The 27,701-nt window shown below is 39.7% G+C and overlaps 1 protein-coding gene across 7 annotated transcripts in view; it reads left to right on the top strand.

The window, feature by feature from the left end:
* Positions 1 to 27,701, top strand: part of OSBPL1A (oxysterol binding protein like 1A) — a 78,790-nt gene that overhangs the window by 11,288 nt on the left and 39,801 nt on the right. For 5 of the 7 annotated variants that reach the window (XM_064705985.1, XM_064705988.1, XM_064705984.1 and 2 more), the window contains 13 exons: positions 89 to 174; positions 2,053 to 2,127; positions 2,847 to 2,958; positions 4,082 to 4,167; positions 7,404 to 7,548; positions 8,272 to 8,339; positions 8,420 to 8,464; positions 9,870 to 9,943; positions 10,023 to 10,086; positions 11,007 to 11,108; positions 12,548 to 12,670; positions 14,438 to 14,519; positions 17,134 to 17,240. In XM_064705985.1, coding sequence (XP_064562055.1) covers positions 89 to 174; positions 2,053 to 2,127; positions 2,847 to 2,958; positions 4,082 to 4,167; positions 7,404 to 7,548; positions 8,272 to 8,339; positions 8,420 to 8,464; positions 9,870 to 9,943; positions 10,023 to 10,086; positions 11,007 to 11,108; positions 12,548 to 12,670; positions 14,438 to 14,519; positions 17,134 to 17,240 — 1,169 coding nt within the window. Of the gene's footprint in view, positions 1 to 88; positions 175 to 2,052; positions 2,128 to 2,846; positions 2,959 to 4,081; positions 4,168 to 7,403; positions 7,549 to 8,271; positions 8,340 to 8,419; positions 8,465 to 9,869; positions 9,944 to 10,022; positions 10,087 to 11,006; positions 11,109 to 12,547; positions 12,671 to 14,437; positions 14,520 to 17,133; positions 17,241 to 19,528; positions 19,749 to 24,462; positions 24,536 to 27,701 lie in introns of those variants that run through there. The other 2 variants (XM_064705989.1, XM_064705990.1) reach the window with 2 other exon arrangements.

Raw genomic sequence — 27,701 nt, 5'->3', positions numbered from 1 at the left:
ATGGTCATCCATGACAATCTCCAAGCACATGACAGTATCTCTTTTGTACTGTGTGATCAAAACTTAATTTTCCTGTTTTGTCTTTTAGGCAGAAGTAAGTCTAATATGGGTTGGACACCTCTTCACCTTGCTTGCTACTTTGGACATGCTGTTGTGGTAGAGGATTTGCTGAAGGTATATATCTGTTTTCCTCTCTGTGTAGTGCTAGAAGCAGTTAGTGTTTCTTCAGGTTTTTGTGATAGAGGAAAAGAGGCTTTGCAGAGAGGCAGAGGCACTCCTTCAGTTTATCTACATGAAGCATAGACATAACTGATTGTTGTGACGTTAAGATAGGCCTGGTTTAGAAGGACCCAAAATAGTGACAGTGGAAGTCTATACAGAAGCATACTGCCCTTACTCTGATCAGTTTTTACAATTATTGGTACTTGGCTGGTTTTCTCTTGGAGTGTAACTGTCTGCATGTTGGGGCCAAAGGTGTGCAATATATAGGTGTGCACTCATGAAAGCTCAGGTTTTTTGAAACTTACTGGGTATCTGTGTATAATACATATATCACAGCATGTGATACTACTAATGCAATTACTTCAACAGTTTGATTAGTTTACTGTTGTACATAAAGTGCTTAAGTTTAGGCAATTTCAGTTACCAAGCTGTAGAAAAGTCTAAAGTGTCTCAAATACAAAAAATGCTGCATGATCTAATTTTGTATTGTGCATAGAAATATGCACAGAATTTTGTGCAAAGTAGCCTGTATGTGTTTCTTTCAGGCACAGGCTAATACAGTTGGACTCATTATTTCTTTCTAACGTCTTTGAAATAATGAACTGCATGGTGAATTTTGAAACTATGGACTTGTGTTATCAAAATTTATGTGTTTGTATTTGCATAACAACTGCAAATGCAGTGACTATGTGGTTTCTGACTGAATTGTTTTTTTTTTTTTGCTCTCAGGGTAGCTTCAACCTTAACAATATTAGACCCTCTTTAATATTTGAAAGATTTTGCTGGATGGCAGCAGTGTGATAAACAGGCTCAAGTGCAGAGCTAATCTAAACTTCATTTTCATTAAGAATAAAAGCTGCCAGCATAGTCCAGACTTTAAAGGAGGAAACAAATTTGAGATTTCTTTGAGAAATTCTTCTCTAGCCTATACACTTGCTTAGTAAATAAAGCCATTTTCAATTCAAGCGGGTTATTTAAAGCAGAAGTTTTATCACTTGATTTATGCATTTATCAAGCATCCAGCCTGAAGAGTTGGAAGAATATAGAGTATAGAAGTACAAATACTTTTAGTTCTTTTGATAGGGCTCTTGAAAGGGTACTATTTAAAGAACAAAGTGAGAAATAAGTGAGTCTGTGCACTTCTGAAAGCTAGGCAAGTATAAGTGTGTGTGTACTTGTGCAAAGAGCAAGTGAAGGAGGCATTATCAGAAACAGAGTTTTGGAACTAGTCAGGTTCATCAGTTGAGGCAGGCAGCAATGACCTGGCTAAATCATGTGATCTGAGCATATGTAATGAAGTTTAAGTATTCCCTGCCCTCTCTTTGACCCTTTGAGAGGTTAGGTAGAGTGGTATAGAAGAAATACTTAATGAAAGAAGGATAGGATTTCTTGGTTTCTTGGAAGAGTGCCTGTGCAGTGTGGCAAACACTCCTCCTTTCAGATAAAAGACATGGAGAAAGTGTGTGGCAAAAGGAAGGGAGATTTAACAGGAGGAGCTACAAAATCCCAAACAAAAACCAAGACAATAACAGCCCCCACCCCTTGTTTTAAACTTACTTTCCATATGCTCTCTTCTTAAAAGTGTTAGATATTCCAGGAAAAAATGCAGGGGGCTTTTCTTTTTTGAAGCAGTTGAGAGAATGTTGGCTATGAATCTTAGATACATACTTTATCCTTGTTTCCAGAATTACTGTATTACAGTTCTAGGTCTACATTAGTGTGCACTAGGTCTACATTAGTGTCCTGTCTCCCCTTCCTCCCAAGGAGAGGAAATAGCCATGTAGTTCTTGTTGGAAGGATATTCAGACATCTGTTGGTCTTGCTGTTTAGGCAGGTGCAGATGTGAATGTGCTGAATGACATGGGGGACACTCCACTCCATCGTGCAGCTTTCACAGGCCGTAAGGTAAAGTATGGTGCCTTTTTTAAGCCTCACTTGTAGAGTTATTAAGAAAGTGCTAGCAATAAGATCTAAAAATGACTTATTGTCTGTTTTGGTACAGCGTGTTCAGAAGGATTAGGCACATTGCCTAGCTTGCATAACTGTCCAAAAAAAAAACCACAGAGAGAAACCACATTGTTTTAATCTTAGTAGCTTCTGGAGGGGAAAGAAATCTCTTAAATTAGGACACACGGGCCCATTTGGTGTTTGGAAGAGCTGTTTCTTCATCGTTAATTAGAACTAAAGAGCTTTTTATATGCCTGTTACACTAGTTTGATTTCCCCCACCATTGCCACCATCGTTCCAAAACTAGTACTACCTCTATGGATAACATCTTGGCCCTTCGGGAGTGACTACTTACTGTTTTGTCAAAAAAGCCAGTTGTACCATTTTTGTCTGTCCAAGTCAGCATTCACACCAGGTACACCAGCTTTTCAGAGTCGGTCTGTTCAGCTTTACCTCCTGTTGATTCCTTCAGCTGACTGATGGGAGAGAAAATGTTGCAGTCAGTCTCACTCTTCAATCTCTCTAAAACATCCCTTCCTGTTTTCATAAGAAACCAGCAGTGGTGAGAAGCTGTGGGCTGCAAAGCTCATTTTACAGCATGTCAATAGCTGGAAAGCTTGATTGTGGCCTTGCAGTTACACAGACAGATAAGCAGTGGTTTTCAAATTGTTTTTCAGGAGGTGGTGATGTTACTCTTGCAGCATAATGCTGATCCTTCTATTGTTAACGGCAGTGGAGAGACTGCAAAAGAAGTTACCTATGACAAAGACATAAGGAATATGTTGGAAGGTAACTTATATAGGTCAAAGTTTGTTTTGGGTTTTTTTTAACATGTGTGCATTCTAAAAGCTGCTGTTTTTCCTGCAAGTTACAGAAGCTCAGTTGAATTTTCTTTTTAAATTTGGTTATTAGAAAGAAAACAGTCATAATTTTTAGTTCTTGTCTGCAGTACTGACAAGTGGGGTTTTTTTGGGACTTGAGAGTTAAGTATTATGCATACAAATAGCATTATTTAGGTTACTATTTCAGTCCTGCTGGGATAGTCCTTGCTACAGATTTGAGTGGTATGTGGGCAGTCAAAGCCTTGGCTCACTGGAAGAGACAAAAGTCAAGTCAAGAACAGTAAGTGACTTTGTGTCAAACAAATCATTAGAGAGCAAAATTCCCAACAGTTTGTAAAGGTAACCCAGTTATGGATCAGATTTAGGACTTGCTATTGCAGTCTTAGACATTGTGTCAAAAGGCATAAAAAATAAAAGCACTTCCCCTTGTTTCCTCCATGGCCTCACAGGTGTCAGAGATGAGGCAGATGGTGTCCAAATACTAATCTAGTTCACTGATTATAATTTTGGAGAGTTCAAAAAACTCTCTGAAATTTTTTGCTTCCTGGTATTACTATGTAATACTCTTAAATACTGATACTTAAATACTCTGTGTCCACTACCACAGACTGCATATATGAAGTGATCTCTCTTCTGATTCTACATGCAAATGCACAAATAACTCATTTCCACTGCTCATCTGCTGAATCGTTAGAGAAGAATAAAATTTTGGTAGGGTGATAAGAGCAGAAGAGAAGCTGAAAAATACATAGGGAAGATCTGAGATGAGGGTGTTGCATTGTTCCCATTTTCCCTTTTGCAGGGAGTGGGCTTGGTTCTAAGTATTGAAATAATAATATTATATATTTGTATGTGTATACAAACTTGCACATCTTATCAGAGTTTATGTGCTTTGAACATATTTTTGCTCTGTCACAGATGTTTCTGAGTAAATATTCTATTTATACCTGTCCCAATTAAATAATACTGGAAACATTTGCTTCTTTAGGCTTGTTTTGCTATACTTGTTTGAATGCTGTACTTCATATGTACTTTACTGAGAATGACCTTTTTTTCTTTTTTTTTTTTAGCAGTGGAAAGGACACAAGAAAGGAAACTGGAAGAACTCCTCTTAGGAGCAGCAAGAGAGGGGGAAACAGGGAAACTGACTGCCTTGGTAAGAATTCAAGTCAAGTGATTCAATCTATTATGCTAATGTAACAAAATATGACTTGGTGCTTTGCATTTCAAAGTCTGTGACTATGGAATGTTAGTGCTGTACCCTGTGTTATATTGGTAAGGTGCTGAACCCTCAAGGATTTTCCTCTTTGTTGGAGGTTGCAAAACCAACAGTTTTCAACTTCTTTCATGTTTATAAATCCTTTAGATAGAGTTAGCTTGTTAGTGGTAAACAGCAGTGTAATGGTTCACGGTCTGCTGAGATAAGCTTAGTATGTTATTGTGGATACTTTAATGTCATGGACATCTGGATTTTCACCACAGTGTGGCCTGTCTTTAATCTTGAAAATAAGCTCTTTCTCATTAGCATCCATTGTAGTTTTTAATGGGCAGTTGTCAGCACAGCACAGTTTCATGCTGAGCAGGAGTTGATAACTGAATTTTTGTGTGTGCACACTCATAGTAATCCCAGATGAACCGTGTGATGGCCTGGTAAGGCTGTGGCAGAAGTAGATCACAGAAAGACTGGAGGGTGCCTCTGGATGTGATTCAGTCCAGCTCCTGTTTGCAGAGCAGAATGAACTAGAGCATGTTGCTGGGTTTTGAAGCAGAGTCCCAATGCTTGAACTCACACTTTTGAAAGTCTTGAAGAGTGTCCTTGGAAGTAAGACATGCAGTATGGAACGGTTTTTACCTACTTAGCACCTTTAGTAATGCCTGTTCAGGCATCAAAATTCACAGATGTGAGATTCCTATATTGAGATATCTGATTTTCTTTATTTTTCTGCCTGGAAGCCAGAAGTGAACATCTCTTCGCAATTTACTCCCACCGCTCTAATTTTTTTTCTTATAGCCTAAAGCGCTTTGTCTTTCTAGCTCCTTTCATGGAAACCCTTGTTAAATCTTTGGTCATCCTTGTAATTCTTTTTTGGAGATTTTGTACTGTCCTCTTGGAAATGGAGAGAGAACCAGAGCTGTACACAGCACCTAAGATGTGGAAAAATATGCATTAAAAAAATGCATTAATACACTTCCCAACTGTACTAATTGTAATTAATACACTGACATAAGTGATCTGTTCTTGATTCTGATAATTTTAATACTTGTTACATGTATGCTGACTAATCCTTAAGCTCATGTGAAAATAAAATTGGGAAAAAAGTGTCTCCTTTTAGAAATCTGTCATTAAAAAACTCTGCTTTCTTTCATGTGGCATGTTACTATGCATGAGCATGTAATTCTCCCTGTGAACACTGTAATGTCTAAGTTATATTATTTTTTAAAAATATTTTTATATTTTTAATATTTCTTTTATTTATTTTTAATATTTTTGCTATTTCTTTTTAATATTTCTTTTATTTTTTATATTTGCTATCTTTGAGCTCTGTATATATAAAGACAGCTATATATTGACTTTTAAAACCTTTCATAATATTTTCATGTTTTTGACCTGGAGTCAGTTTTAAGTCAATCTTTAACAGGTGTTCCTTGGAATACACTTAGAGTTCTATGGTTTCCTACTCTTTGACTTTCCTACCCTTAGGTTGATACCTCTGGGCAGAATTTGTGTAGCTCTTCAGAACTGCCCTTTAGCTCCAAAATTCACCATACTTTACCTACTGATTGTTCAGGCATTTTTGCTCATTTTTGCTCCTACTTAATTTTTTTTATTAGCAGACTATGATGCTCATGGAACTTTAGCCGCTTATATCTACTTTTACTGTGACACCTAACACCAGAATATGTTATTTACTAGAAGTTAGATCTTCAGCAGCTGAATCTTAACCCAGGCTCCTTAGTCTACTTGAGGCAAAGCCAGTGTGTTCTTCCTGTGAGTTCTCAAAAACATACTGTACATTTCCTGAAGTGACTAGAGAGATTTTTATCTGAATGAGTTGATGCATGAAGCTTCCTTTCAAATATTCCCTTGTAACATGGCATAAGGTGCTGAAAGCACAAGCATGTGGCTTAAAACGTATGGAGGCAAGAAGTCAGGAGAGGAAGTAAATGTAAAACAGCTGGTTGGAAAGAGCTAAAGCTTAGGAATCCTCAGGAATGCAAGTATTTGACTACAGTGTTAATGAGGGTATACTTACACAAACTCCCTCTTTTTGACTTTTGTTCTCTTACCAGCTGATCTGTAAACAACAGCTTGTATAAGGGATAAGTAGTTTATCCCTTATAGGACTACTTCTGAGATACTTATAAAGTAGTTGCTGTTGAATTGTGGCCATGGGAATTCTGTTATTATTTTGTAATTTTGTCTAAGGTAACATATGCCTAATATGAGTACTTAAACTGAGTTTCTCAAAAGTTGTTGTCATGCACTGGTGACTCTGGTCTCCTAAGGCTGCTTATCAGTAACTTAGCCTTTCTAGTGAGGCACTCCCATCTGGCTTGTGAGCTTAAGTGGCTGGTAGGGCATGAAATGGTTTGGGTTGGAAGGGACCTCTACAGATCATTTAGTCCAACCCCCATCTATACATCCAGTAGCCACATGTTTGAGTAGAAGTGTAGTGGTGTTTTAGGGCAGTTAGCAGTGTCATGCTTCATGACCCTTGTCTTTGAAGGGGTCAGTTTCTCAAAGCGTTTATATTGTGCTCAAGTAAAACTCAATTTGGGTTTTTTTTTTTTCTTGGTTACATAGCTACTTTTATCTTAATAGACTTAAGAATGTAGCAAAACCGTTTGTATAACAGGTTGCCTATCCTAGGAGCTGTAAATGGCCTAGGATATCTGGTATTGGGACTGGCAGGTCTGCCACCCTTCAGTACAAAGTTCTTACTCTCTGAAACAGGGCGGCTGCACAATTTTTTTCTGGATTAGCGCTGGCCTGTGCTAACTTTTGCACTGTGCCTGGGAGTCTTCTATGAAGAACAGCAGACTTTTGACAGTAGAGCTGGGCAGGGCCCTTCTAGCATATAAATGACTGAACTGTTGTACTGTGCAACTTTTCTTGGCACTGTGCAGTTGAGCAGAAAAATGTGTCCATATTGTGCAGCAGAGGTGGAAGGGGTATAGCAAGCAAAACACTGAAGTTCTTTACTCTAGCTGAATGTCTTGTTTGATTGTTGCACTGCTTGCCCTTGTCATAACACTTACTAAATGCCCTCTTTTTTGCCAGGTCTACACTGAAGCATCCTAGTTAGGAACAACTAATTTTCAAAAGAGAGAATATGGCATCTGGAGAGTGGGGGGAAACTGATAAGTAAGCAGAACTTTGTTTTTTTCCAGTTAAACAAGCGCAAGCCACCTGATATCAACTGTACAGATCAGATGGGGAACACGCCCTTGCACTGTGCAGCATACCGTGCTCATAAGCACTGTGCATTGAAACTTCTAAAAAATGGAGCAGATCCTAAAATAAGAAATAAAAATGGTGAGTACCAAATGAAAAGTATGTTAAATGTTAAGTGGAAACAGGAATTCAACATCTTCTGCAAGCTGTGTAATTTATTCAGGCAAAATCTTACAGTGCTTTACAAGCTTTATGTCACTAATAAAGGAAGGCCAACAGTGGCTAAGTTGCAAGAGGCTGGAGAACCGTAGCAAAATACTTATTGTATGTGCTTTTATTGTCCAAGCTTACACATTTCTGGAAAATTTACTGACTGTCTTAACAGTAAAATGTGCCTGGCTTTTATTTTCTTGATGCTAAACACTGAACACAGGTAACAAAAAAAAACAAGACTGAAAATGTGCCCAAGACAAAGTGACTCCTCAGAAGAAGGCCTCTAATGAAACCACAAAGAGGAAAACTTGATGCAGATGTTATGCAAACTGTGTTCTTGTCCTCTGTTTAAAGATGCCTCTGTCTTGGTATTTGTGAGTGTCCTAAACTGGTTTTTATAGCTGGAAGCTAAAAGCAAATTTAAATTAGTAAGGGCAGAGGGCTCTCTGTGGTTAGTAGAACTCTGACAAGCAGTGCAGTGCCTAAAGTTCAGTACCTTTTTTAGTCTTCTGCCCTTGAGGAGTTGATGTTCCCAGTTATAAGTGTAGATGCTTGAAGGCCAAACTGATGGGTAATGAGTGTCAAATTATTTTAAAGTACATCTAAGTTTATTTGCATCAAATTCTCATGCCTTGTCTTGTTACTAAACAGATCAGACACCCCTTGATCTAGCCCAAGGTGCAGAAATGAAACTGATACTGGCAGGTAAAACTGGAAAGGTAGGAACTTTTGTATCAATTTAAAATGCCAAGGCTGTCTAGTTGAAGCTATTCCTATATGAGCTTTAATTTCTATGCAGGTTATCAACAAACCCCTGAGGCGATATGAAGGTCTCCTGTGGAAGGTATGGCTTATTTCCCTTTCTAAAATAGCTTGTAAGATTTCAAAGTATGTCCTTTTTCTATATTTTAGTGATAACTGATGAATGAAAGAATTTTTGAATATTACTTAATAGTAATTTTGTCTAATATGTATAGATGGGCGGGCTGAGTGGAGCAGCTACCAGATTTGTGGTACCCTGATCTTAACCTCAGTAACTAAAATCTTTATTTCTTTGGAATTTTTGTGGCAAAGCTACACTGTGATAAGGCTTTGTTCCTTTTGTGTGGGCAAAATGCTTTTTCTTTCCCCAATAGATGACTTTGATAATCTCTGACTGATACATTGTCTTTAAGAAACTGTGACTAATGTTTTGCCATCATCTCCTGAAAATTTTAAAACTTAGTGGGAAGATGGCATTCAAAGAGTTTAAAGCTCATTTTGCTGTGTTGCTTAAGTGAATCTAAGGTCTTCATGAATGTTTAATTGTGTTGCTTAATGAAATCTTTAAAGATTTCTTCAGTGTAAATTTTCCTATATCACAATTGTAATATAAGGAGCTGTTCTTAAAAAAGAACTGTGTGCTAAAGCTTGAGAAAGATAAAATGTTTTAGCTGGAGATGTCAATGTGTGTTGTTTCTCATTTGATTTTATAAAATAGTGTGGTGACCACCAATTCCTGTAATATTAAAAAATACAATATTTTAATATTTCAGTTCTTACTGAATAACAGGCTCAACTTTTATCTTTAGGTGATTGAAAAACAAGAGTAGTGCTGCACTTGTAAAATACTCTCTAGTTGCTGTGATCATCAGAATATGCAGAAGCAAAATGGTTTTTGTAATGTTTACTAGTTTTAAGTGTTAAGGAAGCTTCTCTGTCTGACCATGCCAGAGTCACTGTCCATCACACTTCTTCCGCCAGAGATTTTTAATTGCTGGGACTGAAGCCCCTTTGCAGTTGGTGGCTCCAGGGAGTTGACAGGTGCCCAGCTTAGCTCCCTAAACTCACTACACTCACTCAGACAAGGTTTCCTTACCAGCTTGACCCTTGGTTTCCTATCGCTGAGTGTCAGATGTCTGGATCTTGAATCATTGTGCAATAACAAGATAGCAGCTTGGGCTGGTGCCTCTGAGGAGGTACCCAAACGAAGGAACCCCTGGGGTTTTCAGTCCTTGCAGTCTAAGTGTGTGAAAGTCTGGAGTCTTCCTGCTGAGTCCTCAGCTCCTGACACCACAAAGTCCCTGTGGCTTCAGCTGAGCAAAGGGTCATTGCCACTTCATAGTCTCTTGCCTCAGGCTCCTAGCACCCAGAGCTCAGTTCTGCAGCTCACACTGAGCACCCTCGCTGCAGCACACTCCTGCACCCTGAGCTGTCTATACCAGAAGTATTCTGTTGAGCTTACCTAGCCTTTTTTCTACCTCTTTTAGAGCTCACGATTTTTTGGTTGGAAACTCTACTGGATAGTTCTAGAACATGGAGTGCTTTCCTGGTATAGAAGACAGTAAGTTCTATGATTAAATTTCTGAATAGCAGTTTAAATAATTCCTGTCTTTTTCACTAAATCTCTTCTTCTTTCAAAGAGCTGATGCAGTGAATAATGATCATCGTCAGGGGTGCAAGCATCTAACACAAGCTGTCTGCACGGTAGGAATGTCTTGTAACTACTGAGTTGTTTTTTTTGTTCCATTGTATTTCATTGCTGGTTAATGAAAACTTCCACTGGATTGGTAACCTGATCTTTGTTATAAAATAGGGAGAAAGCTTGTGCTATTGAAAGAAATGCTTGTTCCTGTCCAGCAAAGGTTTCTTTTATGTAAAGTGGCCATAAAGCTCTTTCACTGCTTTCTAAAGCATTGAAGATTTAGACACACAAGGTATCCTGAAAGCAGAATGGGTCAGTTTGAAGCATGTGATCTGGAATAGCCAAAGCTCCAGTTCCTCCTTAGCTGTCCCTGGCTGCTTGTGACTGATTGCATAACTTAAGCTGATCTCAGTTGAAAGACTAAAAAATGTTGAAGGTGACATTTGGAAAACTTTCCTGATTTCTGTTGTGCTTGTGGCAATCTGTTTTGGAAGGGGTGAACAGAGAAAACAAATGCCAGGTGTCATTTATAATGTCCAGCAAGATGAAGTGTTTAAGAAAGATGCATTTAAGATAATTTCCATATTTCTATAACTGCCCTATCATAGTTTGGCACCACAAGTTCTATTATACTGTACTTATATATACACTCATATTGTATGGAAAAGTGACTTGCTTTTCAGTATCTACAAATTCCTTAATAGTTGTGTTCTTGAACTGTTGCTGAGGTTTTGTCTGAATCAAGTGGTGTAAATAAATGCAAATATAATATTTAACCATAAGAACCTCTGTATTGCTATTAATAACATAATGATACACTTTGGAAAACTGTTCTGACCAAGGTTTTTACAAATTACAATTACTTGGATCAAAGCTGAGGTGAAAGCTACTGAGTTAAGCATAATTTTATACTTTGCATACACTTCTTTTTTTTCTGACTGATTCATTATACTGATTTTGTTTTTTCTCCACTTTGCTCTAGGTAAAATCAACAGACAGTTGCTTCTTTTCTGTCAGATGTTTTGATGACACTGTTCATCGTTTCAAGATTCCTAAAAATAACCTTCCTTCTCAAACAAGAGAGGTAATAATGACTCTTTATCAAAGGCATTAAAATACAGTAACTTCCATAATGAATGATTTGCATACTACTTGGATGCATTAGTAGCAGTGTATTTCATATTTTGATCAAGACTTGGTAGCATTGCTGCAGATATTAAATCTTTTAGCATGGTTACAGATTAAGCAGCAAAAAATTGGCCCATTGTAATTACTTCTTCTTTAAAATAAGTGCTACCTTGTTTTCCAGCTCTGAGCCTGCATTATGCCCTGTTATCTAACTTCCTGTTCTTCATTCACTTCTCCATGTGGTAAATTTCTATTGGAACCTCCTTCTGTTGCACTTTCATAGTTCATTATCCCAAACAAAAGAATGCTTAATGATACAGTCTACTCTTAACCATACTCCCAGATGATCTAATAAACTGTATTTTCTCAAAAGGTGGCTCTGAAACAGTTTTAGGGCTATTTGTAGTACATTCACTCTTGTGCTTCTGCAGGTGTACTAACTAGAGATGGAGTTTGGGTGGAGGCATCTGGAATTCTGTATCCAGTTTTGGGCTTCTCACAACAAGAGACATACAAACATACTAAATAGAACCTAACAAAGGGCCATGGAGGTGATTGAAGGGATCAGAGCATCACTTTTACTAGGAAAAGCTGAGAGAGCTAGGACTGCTCAGTGTGGAGAAGGGGAGACTCAGGGAAGCTTGCCTATGTTTGTAAATGCCTGAGGAGAGGTGCTAAGAGGGACAGAGCCAGGCTCTTTTCAGTGGTGCCTGGTGACAGGACCAGAGGCCATGGGCACACACTGAAGCCCAGGGATTTCTCTCTGAACATAAAGTGTGAGGATGGCCATGCCCTGGCACAGGGGGCCCACAGGAGTTGTGATATATCCATCCTTGAAGATTTTCAAAAGCCACTTGGATGTCCTGGCCAACCAGCTCTAGGTGGGCCTTCTTGAGCAGAGGGATTGGACTAGATGGCCTTCAGAGTTCCCTGCCAGCCTCAGCCACTCTGTGATCCAATGAACAGGAGAAGAATCTACCTCTTAATTATGAGAGTGCTTGAGGTTTTGTGCACAAAGTTTGTCATGCATAAGAAAGCAGACTTTGTCACAGGGACGTTGCTCTCTGAACAGAAACCCAAAGATACAAAATATATTCCCTATGATCTTTTAATTAATAAGATTTTTTAATGTGACCTTGAATAGACTGAGGCATGGGTTACATTTTTGCTTAAGGGTTAATAATAAGTTATGTCTGTGGTACTCTGCCCACAGAGTATTTCATCTACAATACATGTTGCATTTTCTAGCAAACCATATTTTGCCTATTGAGACGTCTCATTTTTCTAATGACTATCTTATTTATATAAAGAGAAAATTTTGTTGTTCTGCTTACATGATACTTTGTTTTGGGGATGACCTTTGAAATGTTTATTAACTCTTTTTTTCCTTTCCAGAGCTGGCTAGAAGCAATAGAGGACCACTCTGCATATAGCACTCACTACTGCACACAGGAACAGTTGAGCAGTGATGATGAAGATGATGCAGTATCTGTTACAGACCTACAGGACACTCTAAAAGTATGTACTGAATACTTACCTGGCTCATGCATCTGGGCAGTTGCAGATTAGCCTTGTTTTGTGTTAAAATACTTCAATATACCTTTGACTAAAAGTGATGATTCCACCCATGGATGCATAAATGCTACTTGTGTTTGCACTGCTTGCTGTCGTGTATTCCTGCTCAGACTATGTTGCTAAGATGACCTGTTTATCATAGCTACAGGGCTGTGATTTCACTTTTGCCAGCACTACTGTAAGATAGAAAGCTGCTTGAGCGTTTCAGCCAGGAGAGGGAGCCTTGTGTACTCTACTTTAGTTATCCTCCAGTCCCGGTGTCACCAAAGCTAACCCACATCGAGTTCTGCCTCTACAGAACAGGCAATGAAGTGTTTTAGAAACGATCTTTTATCACCTCAGATCACATCAGATGCATTGTATAGTGACTGCTCATATCTGCAATGGAATTGAGTAGTCTTTGGTAATTCTAGCATTCAGCCTGTGATTCTTGCTTTTTGCTATACATGTACTGCTAAAACATTCTATTTTAATGGAAAGTTGATGCTGCAGTGCAAAAATCTTCATGTGGCTAAACTCCAAGCAGCTTGTACCATTCCTTTTAGTACAAGAACATGAAGTAGCTCATGGCACAGCAGAGGTGGGAGGATCACTGGCACTGGCAGTCCCTAGCAGGCTACAGAAGATGGTATTATTTAATAGATAACAGTGCACTTGAAGCCCAGAAGACCAACTGCATCCTGGGCCACATCAAAAGCAGAGCAGCCAGTAGGGCAAGGGAAGCAATTCTGCCCCCCTCTTCTGCCTTCATGAGATCCCCACCTGGAGTGCGACATCCAGCTCTGGTCCTCAGCACAAGAAAGATGTGAACATGTTAGAGCAGGTCCAGAGGAGGGACACAAAGGTGACCACCAGGAATAAACAAACATCTCTCCTTTGAAGACAGGCTGAGAGAGCTGGAGAAGCAAAGGCTTCAGGGAGACCTCACTGTGGCCTTAAGGGTGGCTTATGAAAAAGAGGGGGAGTGACTTTTTACACAGGCCAACTGTGTAGTAGTGATTGCACACTAGATGTAGTTGTGATAGGATAAGTGGGAAGAGGAGAGATTTCGTTTCGATACTGGGGAGAAATTCTTTACTGTGAGGATGGTGAGGTGCTAGAACAGCTTCCCCAGAGAAGCTGTGGATGCCCCTTCCCTGGAAGCGGTCAAGATCAGGTGGGATGGGGCTCTGAGCAGCCTGAGCTAGTGGAAGGTGTGGATGGCCAGGGGCTGGAACTAGATGATCTTTAAGGTCCTTTCCTACCCAAGCCATTCTATGGTTTTATGATAACTGTCTCCAGGTTTAATTGTGGGCTTGAAATATGGTCTTGGGGCTGGTTTCTGCATGCCACTGTACTTGCCATTTGTCCGTTAACCTATGAATGTGCTTATTTTGTCCTTAAGTTTCTCAAAGAGCAAGTACTTGCTCTTCCCAGATTTTTAAACTGCTCAATAAAGAATGAGGTGAATAGCAAAAGTGGCACATACAACAATTTTGACTGGGGTTGATTTGCTACATTAAATTAAATAAAATCTAGTCAGTGATAAGATGTTCATAAATACTCTGTCTGCTTTTGTGTCTTTGAAGGTAGTTTAAGTAATTTGCTTCAGTTTTAATATATCAGTCTCTGGACTGTCCAAATTTTAAAATTTCACTATACTAAAGAAAGTAAACATACACTTTCCTTAGAACAAGGTACTTCTTAAGTAGCTATCCTTGTTTTTTTCAGAAAGCACAAGCATGCCAACAAAGACTCAGTAAAGAGGTTTCAGACTTCCTTGCAATGGTTAAATCTTTGGATGCTACAAAAGGTAAAGCTGATTAATTTAAAATGTAGTTTGTTACCAAGCAACTAATTTTCTCTTTTTAACAGGATGCTTTTATTTCCCCAAAATCAAATTTTCAGGAGCTTGAAAATGGAGGACAATCTTCCCCGTGAAAAAAGATTCAAATAAAGTAGCGTTGCAGTAATTGCTAACAATTAAGATTTCAGATTTGGAGAAACAACTAAGAAGTATGCTGATTGAAAGAAATTTTATTAGCAGCTGTAAATGCAGTGAAACTGCCTCTAGCTATAGTCCTTATTGAATAGTATCATAAAAAGATAACACAGGAGTCTGCTTTCAAGGTTTTTTTAAAACAAAATCTGTGGTTGGTAGCTTGTTGTAGTGTATAAGTGTCTCTTCACAGGTACAAAGAGCAGTGAAATCACAAAACTATACAGAGAACTGGAGGCATGATATGATGGGACATATTCCACAGATTTTGCTATGACTTTTATGCCAGATTTGAACTTCTCAGGTTTCATTTCAAGTTATAATTCTTAACATGTACTTAGATTTTTGCAGCATAACTGCTAAAATATAGCACGGTCATCAAGATGCTAGAGATTTGTACTTGTTTTATTAAATGCCTTAAACATGTAGAGAAGTTGTTCATGTATTAAACACACAAAGGTGGTCTGTAAGAATTGTTGGTCCTTTGGACCTGAGTCCTAGTTATATATTGTGGCTAAAATTTTTTTGTAGCTCAGATTAGAGAACAAGTTGTTTGTCTATACAGATCCCTAGTCTGTAGTAGAATACCAGTTTTGAGAATTAGAAAGTTATTTCATCCCTGTGCCTTTCCAAAAGAAAGCTAAAAATTCAACTTTTTCTCCACATGCTAATAGGGTAAGTTGCTCTGTGTGTGTTACACTGTCTTTTCATAAACTGAATTTTTACCAGATTTTTATTTCACAAGGCAAAGGGACATGATGTAATGTATGTGTCTTATTGTGAAGCTTTTGTAATTACTGTTGCAGTAAAACAGATTTTTTCACAAAAAACCCCAGTTTGAAAATTATAAGGTGGATAAATTTCCTTTGGTAGCTATAGAGGCAGTTTCCCTGACTCTGTAGAACAAGTGAGGTTTTTTTTAAAAGAAGAAAAACATTTTTTTAAAGGCAATGCACAACTTAAACAACCAATACCCATAGTAAAGCAAAAGTAGATTCCATTCCTAGAAACTACTAGTCTTGGCCAATAGCAGTAATAAGTTCCTGTTTTCCTTCCAAGGGATGTTTGTAACTTGCTAGGTCAGTGAACTGTTTCTGGAATCATGTGCAACTTCTGTAGGTTGCAGCAGAGAGAACTGCTCTAGTTCTCCCATTGTTGTGGTATTTTTAAAGTATTTGAATCCTCTGGCTCCAGAAGAATGCAAATTTCTGAGTTAGAAACCCTTCTGTGTGGCGTTTTCCCTAAAATCGTTTGAGTAATGTAAAAATGGCTATGTTGGCACCTGGTATTTAAAATTCTCTCCTTGTTTCAACATGCTATTCTGAGTACATGGACTTGGCATGCCATTCTGAATCTTTGAGACTTATGCATCTTGTATATTACAAATAAAAATGTCCCCTGCACTTAGTGTGCTGCCCCTCCTTCTAGAGGCACTAGCTGTTCTTAGCAGCTGCTGGAAGAGTCAGTTTGAGTCAGTGGTGAGCTCTGGTTTCAGAGATCACAATTAGTGTGTGGAAATGTACTGTATCTTGTCCTGCATAAGCAGTATAAGTTGAAAAATGAACTCAGGTACTGTCACTGATGGACCTCTTAATCTTCAGTGGTGTGACATCAGCTCGAAGCACCTGGGTTACTAAATGGTGTCAACTGATCCTGGAGTCTGCAGGCACTAAATGTTGCAATTATTTTAATTGCAACAACTATGCTTCCTGAGAAAATTACTTACTTGATTTCCAAGGAATTGCTGTGCATCAGAAAACTTCACAGATTGACTCCAATCATTTCTACCAGCTGATTGAGTTATGATTTCCTGCTGGTTCTAGACATGCAGTTCCTTCTTTAAATGGTCATAGAAGTCAGGATGTGACATGACAAGCTGTACTACTTACACATGAGTCCATGGAAATAAGATCTTCCCCTTCCCCCACACTTGCTCAGTGTGCTTGTAGTTACAATTCAATGTATTTTTCTCAAACCTAAATTTTCAGCTGCACTGAGCACTGTGGTAAGCTCTTTCTCTTCTGTGTAATACATGGCAGAAGGCAAAAAATAATCTAAATTTTACACTTCTATTTATAGTAAACCAGTGCAGAATCCTTTTTATTTAAATTCTGTCACCTGAAGCTTTAAAGTCTAGCAAGTGGTTAAAAGGAGATTGTTGCTAGTTCCTTTCCCAGTGTCCTGCTGCCATGGCTTACTGCCTCTGCTTTCTAAACCATGCTGAAAGAGAAACTCAATCTATTCATGTGCCTCTTATACCAGTACTAGGGAAAGGATGCAAAAAAAGCACTCCCACAGATCTTGCAATGCACCAGCCTTCCTCTTACATGTGAATGTTATGTCTGTATTACTTAGAGGAATAAATAATTTAAAGAATCCTGACATTTACAATGTCCTTCTAACATTACTAATATTTTTGTGCTTTCAGGAATATCTTCTCCCCTCCTGCAGAAAGTTGATGTGGTCTCTGAAGTATCCCAGGAAACATGTGAGGCTCTGGCTGAGTGCCTTAACCTGTTCACAAAGCAAGAAGGGGTATGTATTGTGCTGCTTGGGTCTATAAAGAGTTTAACAGCTGAGCATTTTTGTCTAGTTTCCTGTTCACCTGCTACAAAAATAAATACACAGACCCATACCACTCCATGTTGCTGGTAAGCTGTCCTTTTGCATACTGAATGGGACAAAAATTTATTCTTATATAGAAAGACTGGGTATATGCCTTTGCAAAAGGATGTCTTAGTATTTGGGTGTTCAGAAAAGAGACATTTTGGTTACAAGCTATTGCTTGCAATGTTCAAACTGAATGCTTGAATTCAATAAAGCTGTTGCTTTGCTGATTTGAAGGTCAAAATATTGAGAAAATTAGGTTTTGGATTTTTTTTTTAGTTTTTACTAGCTAACTGAAGTGTTGAACAATATTGCTTCTGAATTTGTTTTTCAGACCATGTGCTTAGTGGGTGTGCAAATGCTATTTGTTGAACTTCTGGTTTTCCCAGTAACAAATGTCTTGTATAGTGTTAAACATCATGCAAACACTTCAATTTGGGAATATATGTCAAATTCACTAGTTCCTAGAGCAGGAGAGTTGGTATTTTTCTTCCTTCTTGATGATACCCTTGTACCATGGAATAAGCTAGTCTTCCTGTACTGTGGTAACTGTAATCCCTGGGTTAGGCTCTTACTCTACTGTCCTCAGTAAGCTGTGTTTCAGAATGAGGTTTGTGTTGATGCTGCTTGTCTTCCAGTTATTTAACAGTGAGCTACAAACACTGGCTCCATTGTCTAGGTTTGGTTTTTTTTCATTCCTTTCCAAGTCCTTTGTTTCCAGTCACGAGTCTTTTAGACTTACTTAAGTTCTAGCAGAGTGGAACAACCATTGCTTTTTTTTTTTCACATTGAGTTTTTTTCCTTAAGAAAGTCTGGTATTAAAGTTGCCAGCTTCATTTGCGGATGAGGGGGAAATTGTTACAACAGTGGGTGTATAGTGTTAGTTAGTATTCCTTAATTGTGTTGGCATCTTGCTTCAAGCCAGACTAAAATAGCTTTCCAGAGTGGTGTATGGCAAAGCATATGGTGAAATTGTAATGTCACCTTACTTGAACTTGAATAGTCTCTGTAGGTGTAATAGAGGCCTTATTTTAATCTGGAAGCACATAGATTTGGGCACAGAGGGATAGGCTGAGGTGTGAACTTGTTTTTCCACCATAGCTAGTGAAATCAGTCGGTCATGACAGGGAGAAGATGTGATCCTGGAGAATTTTTTTTCTTGATATTTTTAAACTTCAAACTACTAAGTTCAGAAATATAGTGCAGGCTTTTTAAAATGCCATCATCTCTTCCTAAGACTTGCAGCTTTCCAAGAAGCTACATTCATTGATCATTACTGTTCTTAAACCCACAGCATTTGGTTTTGTTGTCCTTTATAAGTCAGGGCCCTGGTTTTTTGCTGCTCAGGGTTGATTTCAGGACTGTAGTTTTGTTGGCATTTTAAAAGAAATATATATACAACCTTGCAGTAGTATTGTGCATGTCCCATGAAATCCAGTTATCTCTAGAATTAATGTTTTCTCAAGCCTGATGCTTTTCTATCTTTCCTCTTTAAGGAGAATTCTTTTTCCCTCTAATTTAAATTGTCAGCATACCAGAAGCTACTGCTTGACTTATGAGGAGAGGCTCCTCACTTCAGTAAGGATAACCACAGTGAACGCACTTTTTGCTCTCTAGAGGAAACTTTATTTAGTGTTACTTATCACTGTGCTTTGGCAATTGTAGCATAATCGCGCAGTCTGCAGATGAAACTGCTAACGCAGCACTAAACCAGCCAGCTTCAGCCGTCCTCCACTTGCGCTAGAAATGGTGCATGAATCTCCGATCGCTCCGTCTGCCCGCCGCTTCTCCTTGCCCGCGGTGCCGCCGTGCGGGGCTCGGCGGGCGGGGGGCGCGGCGCGGTGCGGGCTGCGGGCGGCCGCGGGAAGGCGTGACCTCCCCGCTCCGCACGGCGGGAGCGGCTGTGACGCCGCAGAGCCGGGAGCGAGGGGCGGGGGGAGCTTCCAAAAATAACCCACTGCGGCGGGACTCCGTGCTGCGGGGCGGCCCCGCACGGCTCGGGAGCCGCACAGCCCGCGGGCCGCCCCGGGAGCCGCGGCGGTGAGCGCCGGGCAGCGCCCGAGCCCGGCGGCGGGGCGGGGGCGCGGCAGGGGCGGGCGCGCTCGCTCCGTCAGGCCATTTTTAGCCGGGCTGGGAGCCGGCGTGGCCGCCCCGCCGTTCGGGGCTGGTTTCCTGCTCCTCCTGCGCCGCCGCCCCGCGCCCGGCGGAGCCCGGCGAGAGCGGCGTTGAGCGGAGCCGCGCCCCGGCTGCGCGGGGCGGCCGCCACTTCCCCGCCCCGCCCCGCCCTGCGCCGCGCCGGGGCGGCCGCGGAGCCCGCGGCGTGTGGTGCAAGGTGAAGGGGCCGCCCGCGGCGTGTGCCGGCCCGGCAGGTGCTGCTGCTGCTGCTACGGCCGGGGCGGCTTCCCCCGGAACGGCGCTGCCCGGAATCGTCCCGCGGTATGTAGCGTTCGTGATGGACTGGGGGCTGCTCTCTGTGGCTCTGCTTCCTTCTTGACATTGGGATGAACCCGTCAGTGTCAAAGAGATGCGAGCACAGATACTTTTTGCCAAATAGTTAAAACATGCGAGGGGAAAAGGGAATGTAACTTGGTTGCTTTAATCTGAGTACATACTGGGGCGTTGGTGTCGGAGGCAGCCTGCACAACTTGAAACGTTTTCTGCAGTGACTTTGGCACAAGGTTAGTAAGTAGTGTTTCAAAGCGGGATTTGCCTTGGACTATTTCTTGCAAATATCAGAACCTACATTCCTAAAGCAGTTTGATTCTAGTAGTTTTTGCATCCTGAGTTATTTTATGTAGTTGTAGGAAGAGTTGAACTTAAGGTTCTTTTCACGGTATTCTCTCTGCTAGATTTTCTGAATGAGTTTAAAATTCATCTCTAGTACTTGAACTAGCTGTACTGAAGTGGTGTGAAATTGATAGAAAAAAAATTTTTTTTGAAAGAAATTGGCTTTTCCTTTTTTTTGCCTTGCTTGTTCACTAACCAGTGGTTAGGTAAAGTGTGTAGATGAGTATCTTGACTCTGAAGTTTCGCTTTTACCATCAAGGGTTATATGTAACAGTAAATTAAGAGCTCGTACAGCATGACTGTAGAACGTGTAGCAGTTGTAAGCTGGTTTCATTCGTAGTCTGTTTGTGGCTTTGATCTTCAGCCTTTGCAGTTGTTGTCATTCTTTCCAGTTTGTTTTTGTCCTTAAAAGGGGACTTGTTTACAAGCTGGTGAAAAGCCTTTGCTGATGAGATAAGGAATACAGGAAATGTTTCTTCACTTTTTGCATTAAATGAGTTGTATATTTCAGCTATAAAGAATTTATCATAACAAATTAAGCTTGTCACTTTCACAAAAACTTTTTAATGTCAATATACTGTGGGTCATAGTCCTTGAACTTAGTTATCTTTACCATGGCGTAATGTGCTATCTCTTGTATGTACATCCTGTAAATAAAAAATGTGCACACAGTTCAACTGGTAAATACCAGTCTCTGGAAGTTCAGTGCCCTGCCTTCGTTTATTTCAGATTTCTTGGAAACATAATTGAATGTTAGATGTGTCTGTGTGTGTTCTTGTGAGTGAATGCTTGCATGCTCTTTGGCATATAAATAGTTGACTTTAATATATTTCTGATTTGTCTTCTGGGAGACAGGTATGAGCACGGCTGTTATCACTTAAACCTCCTTCTTACCTTACTGTATTGTGAATGAAGAAGGTGCCTGTAGGCTATGTCCAGATGACTCCTTAATGAGGAATTTTATTATCTGTTTCTTTGTGGGGGTGCAGATGAGGAGAGCAGTGATGAGAATCTGCAGTCAAGGGAGAAATGCTGATAAAGGCACCCTGTGCAAATCTGCTAGAGAAGTCCTAGCATCCATCAGCAGTCCTTTTCTTCCATCTGGCAATATCATCAGCTACATTAACCTCTATAAGGTCTAGGGAGCCTCTGGTATGTGTGGGAGGGAGAAATGAAGAGGGGTGAGGGACTGAAATAAAATGAGAGAAGCTAAGAAAAAGGTTAATGATAAGATTTCTGAGTTAGGTCTAGTAAGGGGGTCATGTATTGGTTGGCTTCTGAACTAGACCTAGAACTATAGAATCCATACTCCCTCAGCTGATAAAATCACTGCCTTTGTTTTCCTGATCTTTTCTCTTTGTGTTTTGAAACAAGTAGCTAGCCCTATTTTTTAATTTTTATTCCTTTCAATCACTGGAGCACAGAGGAACTACTGTTGTCCATTCTGTTCAGCTCTTGCTGAAAGTAGCGGAGATCAAGGGAAAACCCCAGTGTGTGAAGGCCTGTAGGCAATGCCCTGAACAACTGGAATGCTGTTCAAGTTGTGTGCTTGTGGGAAGGAGAACAGTTTTCAGAGAAAAGTTGATGGTTGGACTGAACACAGCAAGAGCTGTTTGATATTGAGAGAATCGAGGTGTACCTACATCAAGAAAACCTTTATTGGATCTTGGTCAGTAACTGACTTGATCCTGTTTCTTCCCTTCTCCTCCAAATGAGTGGAAGTGTACTAGGAACACCTAGTGCAGCTTGAATCGTGTTTGAAGGTTACAAGTTCATGGGAAGCTTCTCTATGCTCAGATGGGCTCCCTAGTAAAGAATACTATTTTTCCCTTATGCAAGGAGCATAGGATATAAAATGTTATATATCCTATATAACATTTTATATCCCATAAATAGGATATAAATGCTGTACAGGCAGGGTGTATAAGAGAACAAAGCTACTGACAGGAAAGTCATTTGTTTTTTTTCTCCTGCTAGAATGTTGACAGTTCTTTGATGATTTGTGCTATACTAATTTTTGGGTTCTCTATATGCACATCTTTCATCTGGGCTAAAGCTCTATAGTGAAGATATTAAAGTTGGAGTAACCTGATCGTGAGATGTTTGTGGATGGCATAGTGTTCTTCCTCTGAAAGCATTATTTTCTTCCTCTGAAAGCATTATTACGAGTGTACTGCAGCCTTGCAGGTATAAAGCCAGCTACAGATCTGTGAAGACAATGTCCTTACCAGTAGAGGCAGGAGTTTAGCAAGTCCAAAGTATCTCAGAGGTGGGGGAGTTAAAGAGCGTAGCTTCTTTTTTCTGAGATTTCCCTATAGCAGCCAAGATCCAGTAGGTCACCAGAGTGGGAAGTGAAGCTAAGCAGCAGCCTTAGACAGAAGCTTTTTAAAATAAGAAATACTGAGTCTCCATTCAGGGGAAAGATAAGTAAATATTACTGCTGTTCTTTTATGAAAGGGTATTATGTGTGTTGACAGAGTGCTTTTTTTGAAGCATTTGATAGGTTTTGAAGCAGTTGGTAAGATCCTTGGGCAAGTGCTGGAAAGGCTTCTGGGTGAAAGATGATTCTGGCTCACAAAAGGATGCTCCGATGTTACTATAGGGTAAAAGGCAAGTGCTTCTGGGCTTTCTAATAGTGCAGGGTCCCAACTCTGGAGATTTTTTTGGTGGATTTGGTTGGTTTTTTTTGTTTTCTTATTTGTTTGTTTTCTTCAAGATTGCTGATACAACATATCACCACCTGCAAGGAAGGAGGTTACTTTGAAGTGTACAAAGTGACATACTGACTTCTAGTGACACAGAGACTCTTACTGACCTGTGGCTCAAAGAGTCTGCATGGAAGCTGGTCAGACAGCTTGTCTGAAGGCATTCCCTGCTGCTCACTTTGTAGCCCAGCTGGAAGCCCACTGCTAAGCTGCTCTTGCACTTTTCACGGTGGGTTAATGCTTGGCCCATAGATGTGTTTTTTGTTGGCGGTTGTTGTTAAGCAGCCTTGTGTAAACTAACTTGGAATCCATTCATGGGCCTCTGGGGAAACACAGTGTAAAAACATACTGGTTTGAAATGAGACTCCTCCTTAATGTGCTTCTGCAGCTCCTGCTCTGAGGTTTACTTCTAAGGTCTTGTGTACCACTTGTTTGAGTACTTAATTTTTAATGCTGAGAAAACAGTCTTAGCTGAGGCTGCAGGGGGAAAAAACTGAGCAGCAATCAAGTGTAATGGAATAGTTCTTGGTAGAGTAAGCTTCTCAAATATGAATTAGGAATTCTGTTTTCTATGAATGTATTTGTGAAATTATGCCCTTGTCTCCCAGCTAATGGAGACAAACAGAAAAAGAAATGTATAAGATGGATATTTTCTCTAAGTGTTTTCACTACTTAATGCTATGAGAATATTGTTTGTTTTTTGATCCTGCTTAGAGAACAAACTGGAGTGAGAAGGGTACACACTTCTATTCTTCTGATGTCATTGTGATGTATCATGGCATGTAAAACTGATCAGCTTGTTTTCCATGTTCTGGTTTAAATTGTACCTGATGTGTTTTGGAAGAATGGTTGAAGAGCAGAGTTCTAAAACTTGTTTGCTCCAAGCCAACCAGTGTATTATCAGTTAAGGACTGGTAACAGTTCAGGAAAAAAATTAGGCCCTGAAAAAACCCAGGAGGCTGAATCTCTATGCATATCACCATATCTGTTAACTTTGTTTGCTGGGATTTTTCTTGGCAAGTGTGTTAGTTAATTAACTGCAGTCACAATCTGGCTAAGTGGTCTGGTTTTGTGTCTCAGCTGCATAAAACATCAGAACACCAAACTGGATAACTGTGGTCAAATGCATATACTAATTCTCTGAAGATGTGTCTTTCTTCTTGACCTTTCTTTCTTGAAACTTGATTTATGAAAAATTAATATATAAGAAAATAAGGCCTCTTTTTCTATGTAAGTCTGATAAAAGGTGTTTTATGAGAGTAATAATTACAAATAATAATTTCTACACATATGAAAAACAAATTTCATGTAGTCTATCCAGTATTGGATATTAACACATGCTTTTGGGGGAGACAGAACATTTAACTCTTTATTATGCATGTGTTTTATGTGAAGCTGTTTTAAAAGCAGCGTTTCTGGGCAGCATAAGTAACTTAAGGATTTGTGCCACTTACACAGGAACAGTTGTTCCATCATCTTAAATTTGTCATGTAGTGAGATTTTAGTATATTTTAGTTTTATTGGTTTCCTTAAACATCAGCGATGCCAGATCTCTTGCCTTATGAGCTAATAAGCTGTCCATGTGTAGCCTTTCCTTGAATAAAGGAGATTGACTGAATCTAAACTTACTTTTCTGATGTTTTTTCTCATTTTTTCAGTTGGCTTATTTTAGTCACTTTGGTTCCATGAAATACAGGGGTCTTCCAGCTATGAAGTAAAAATAAAAAAAAGGTATGATTTCCATTTAGACAGTACTAGTGTTTATGGGCAGGATGTGTTGTCCATTGTGTTTTTTGTTTATAACCTAAACTTCACCAGGTCACAGTCATGGTATTTTAACCAGAACTGCTTTTTGGACTTTTTTTTATTCTGACTTATTAGAGCTGATACCATTTTTATAATCAGGGTAAGCAATGATGGAGTTTGACCTCTTGTGTGGCATTTTTGTGTCCAAATGTGTACTTGTTGGCCTCCCTCTCCCCACCCCCCTAGAAAGCCAGTGACTTTAAAAGCTTTATTCGTTTTAATATTAGTATTCAGAAGTGTGTTATCTCTGCTTGCTCTGCTGTCCACTGATGAAATGCCTTAGTGTAATGCTAGCTGCTGAGTCACTGATAATATCACTAGAATTGGTAAATGGACTGTGTTTAGAAAGCATTTACACCCTGAAAATAAATCACTGGTGTTGAAGTTTTCCTTGAAGGTACATGCCATGCCTGTTCATAAAGGAATGTTAGTAAGCTCCTTCTACATTGCTTGTATTGTTCTTAACATCGCTCTCCTTGAAATGCAGCAATAATACACTTTAATAATAAATGCTTTCAGTGTTATGTATAAATGGGAAATACAGGCCTATGCTCTCCACATTGGTTGATTAGCACACACAAAACAATTTATGCTCCATTTATAGTGAACTGAATGTTACTGCAAATAAATGGTAAGGTAGAGCTCCTCTTACAAACAGAGTGTATCCATTTGTTGTGAACATCCTGATGAGGTCTGTATAAAGATGATGCCTGGCTTTCTAAGCACAGCCCTCATCTGAACATCTTGTCTTTGGGAGTGATGCCTGTGATGGGCTTACCTTGCTTGCATAGCTTCATGTTAAGCCATTTGTAAGGTAAATGGACTCAGTGTTTTTTAATAGGAATGTTTTCCCTCCTCTCGTGCTTGTCAGAGCTACATTATCAATGTTAAAATGTGAACATCAATGCAATAACTCTTGGATCCATAGGTCCAGGTGCTAGTAGACTTTGAGAATGGCTTTAGAGTGTGCCTATTTGAAAGGGTCTGCAGTGTACCTTCATAGTGTAGGGGTACTTTAGTAGACTGCAAACTTTTTCATCTGCTTCAAGGAGTTTTATGTTGCCAAAGCTACACAGCTTCCACAACAAAATCTTGTTCAAATACGTTTGACCTTTAAATAGGAATACGGCTTTTTGTTAGTCTTGAAATATAACAGTGGTGCTATTGCACATCCCTCTTTTTTGAGTCAAAAACTATGGTGAGAGAAAGGGTAGAGAAAACAAAACTACTCTAATCTTGTCTGGAAATATTCAGTGTAAATGGTCAGAGTATCAGCCTCCAAGTCTTGTGCAGAGCTGGAGCAGCAGAAAAGCATCTGCAGGAACTTGGTGGTTTTCCCCTGATAGACATAAACTAATGAGATACCTGTAAACAAGGCTTTGATCATTGTGGTGAGGACAAATCTTGGGTTGTCAAGATAGTAGTATACCTCTTCTAGGTAATGTGGTAATCCATGTTTGTCAGTAGTTTATACCTTTCTGTAAATCCCAATATTATTAATTGTGGATGTGTCCTGTGCTATGCATCCAAATTGGATTGTGTGTTTTTCCAGTGAAACACCTTGCTGCAAGGTCAGACAAATCAAATTGAGGTTAAAATGAGCTGGCTGTTTCAGACAGCTGGAAACCTTAGACAGCAGGCATCTGTGCCTATGGATAGCAGAAATCTAGTTTTGTCTGACCTGAATCTCCTCCACCTCTGAAGCGACATTTTGGACTGAGGCCTAAACCCTAATTTCACAGAAGAGCAAAATGGAAATGGTTGAGTTTGGAAGGGACCTCTGGAAGTCCTCTGGTCCACCCCCTCTTCTCAATCAAGGCAACCTGGAGCTAATTGCTCAGGACCATGTCCAGATGGCTTTTGAGTATCTCCAAGAATAAAGGCTCTATAACCTCCGTGGGCAGCCTGTGTCAGTGCTCTGTCACCATCACAGTGAAAAGAAGACATTTTGACAATCATAGAGAATTTCCTGCCTTTCAACTTGTGCTCATTTTTTTCTCTCCTGCCACTGGGCACTACTGAGAGGAGCCAGGCTTCAGCTGTTTTCTCATCCTCCCTTCAGGCATGTATATAGATGAGATTTGCCCTGAGCCCCCTCTTCTCTAGTTTGAACACTCCTTCGACGTACAAATACTTAAGGGGCAGTCCAGTACGGTAGTGTTAGAAAATTTCAAGGAACCATGTGTCCAAGATCAGCTGATAATATGTGGTCAGTGCTTTTCTAGTATTGTCTTTGTTTACACATGCAATTTAATGAATCTAAAAAATGATATGTCATTCTAGACTGTCAGATTCTGTTTCAGTTTGTAGTGGGGAGAATTTAGAAGTTTAATCTGGGGTCACTTCTTCCTCTGAACTATAGATGCTGCTGGATTCCATATAGGAGAGTAGTAAATAGAATACTTAACAGTAAATAACTTTGCTGCAATGTTCTTGAAAAAAATTTTTAAAAGCTCATACACAACAACAGTATAAAGTCTCTATCACATAAGGGCAAAAGTGTTTGAGATCATTCATAAGTAGAAAGGATCTGTTCCACTAATGAGAACATTTGGATTATCTAGTTCTGCATTGAATTTCCGTACTCCAGAGCATATTTATCTGTCTGCTCTAACTGCTGGACAAATGTCTGCATGACTGACTCTAATTTCAGGAAATGTCTTATTACCCTACCCAGGGCCTGGCTGAAGTCTGCTGGCTGTTGCCTGCTTAGGAGTAAGGACAAAAACAGTGTCTCAGAGAAAAATCGTCCCTAAGAAGGGGCAATCTTCTTAATGCTCCGAGTCTTCTAAAATCTGAAGTAGAAGTGGGATTTTTGCATCTGTATTGGTCTTTGAAGTCTGATTCTTTAATATTGGAAATGTGGGAAGAACGTGTTCTGGACTATAGCAGAAACAGCAAAGAATGCTTTCCAAGGTGGATTTTATTTGGTGACAAGAACTCCAGCATTGCATTGTAAAACTTACTGTTGATTTCTGGCCTGTGTAACGTTTTTTCACTTCAATTTGGTTGGTATCCAAAATGAAATAAAAACTGGCAAGTGAGACATCTGAGTTTTTCAGAAATGCAGAACAACTGTACAGGCATGCAT

The sequence above is a fragment of the Zonotrichia leucophrys genome, chromosome 2 (genome assembly GCF_028769735.1).
Source record: "Zonotrichia leucophrys gambelii isolate GWCS_2022_RI chromosome 2, RI_Zleu_2.0, whole genome shotgun sequence".
NCBI classification, from domain to species: domain Eukaryota; kingdom Metazoa; phylum Chordata; class Aves; order Passeriformes; family Passerellidae; genus Zonotrichia; species Zonotrichia leucophrys.
Note: the sequence above shows the minus strand (reverse complement) of the source record. Positions and strands in the feature narration are given on the sequence as shown.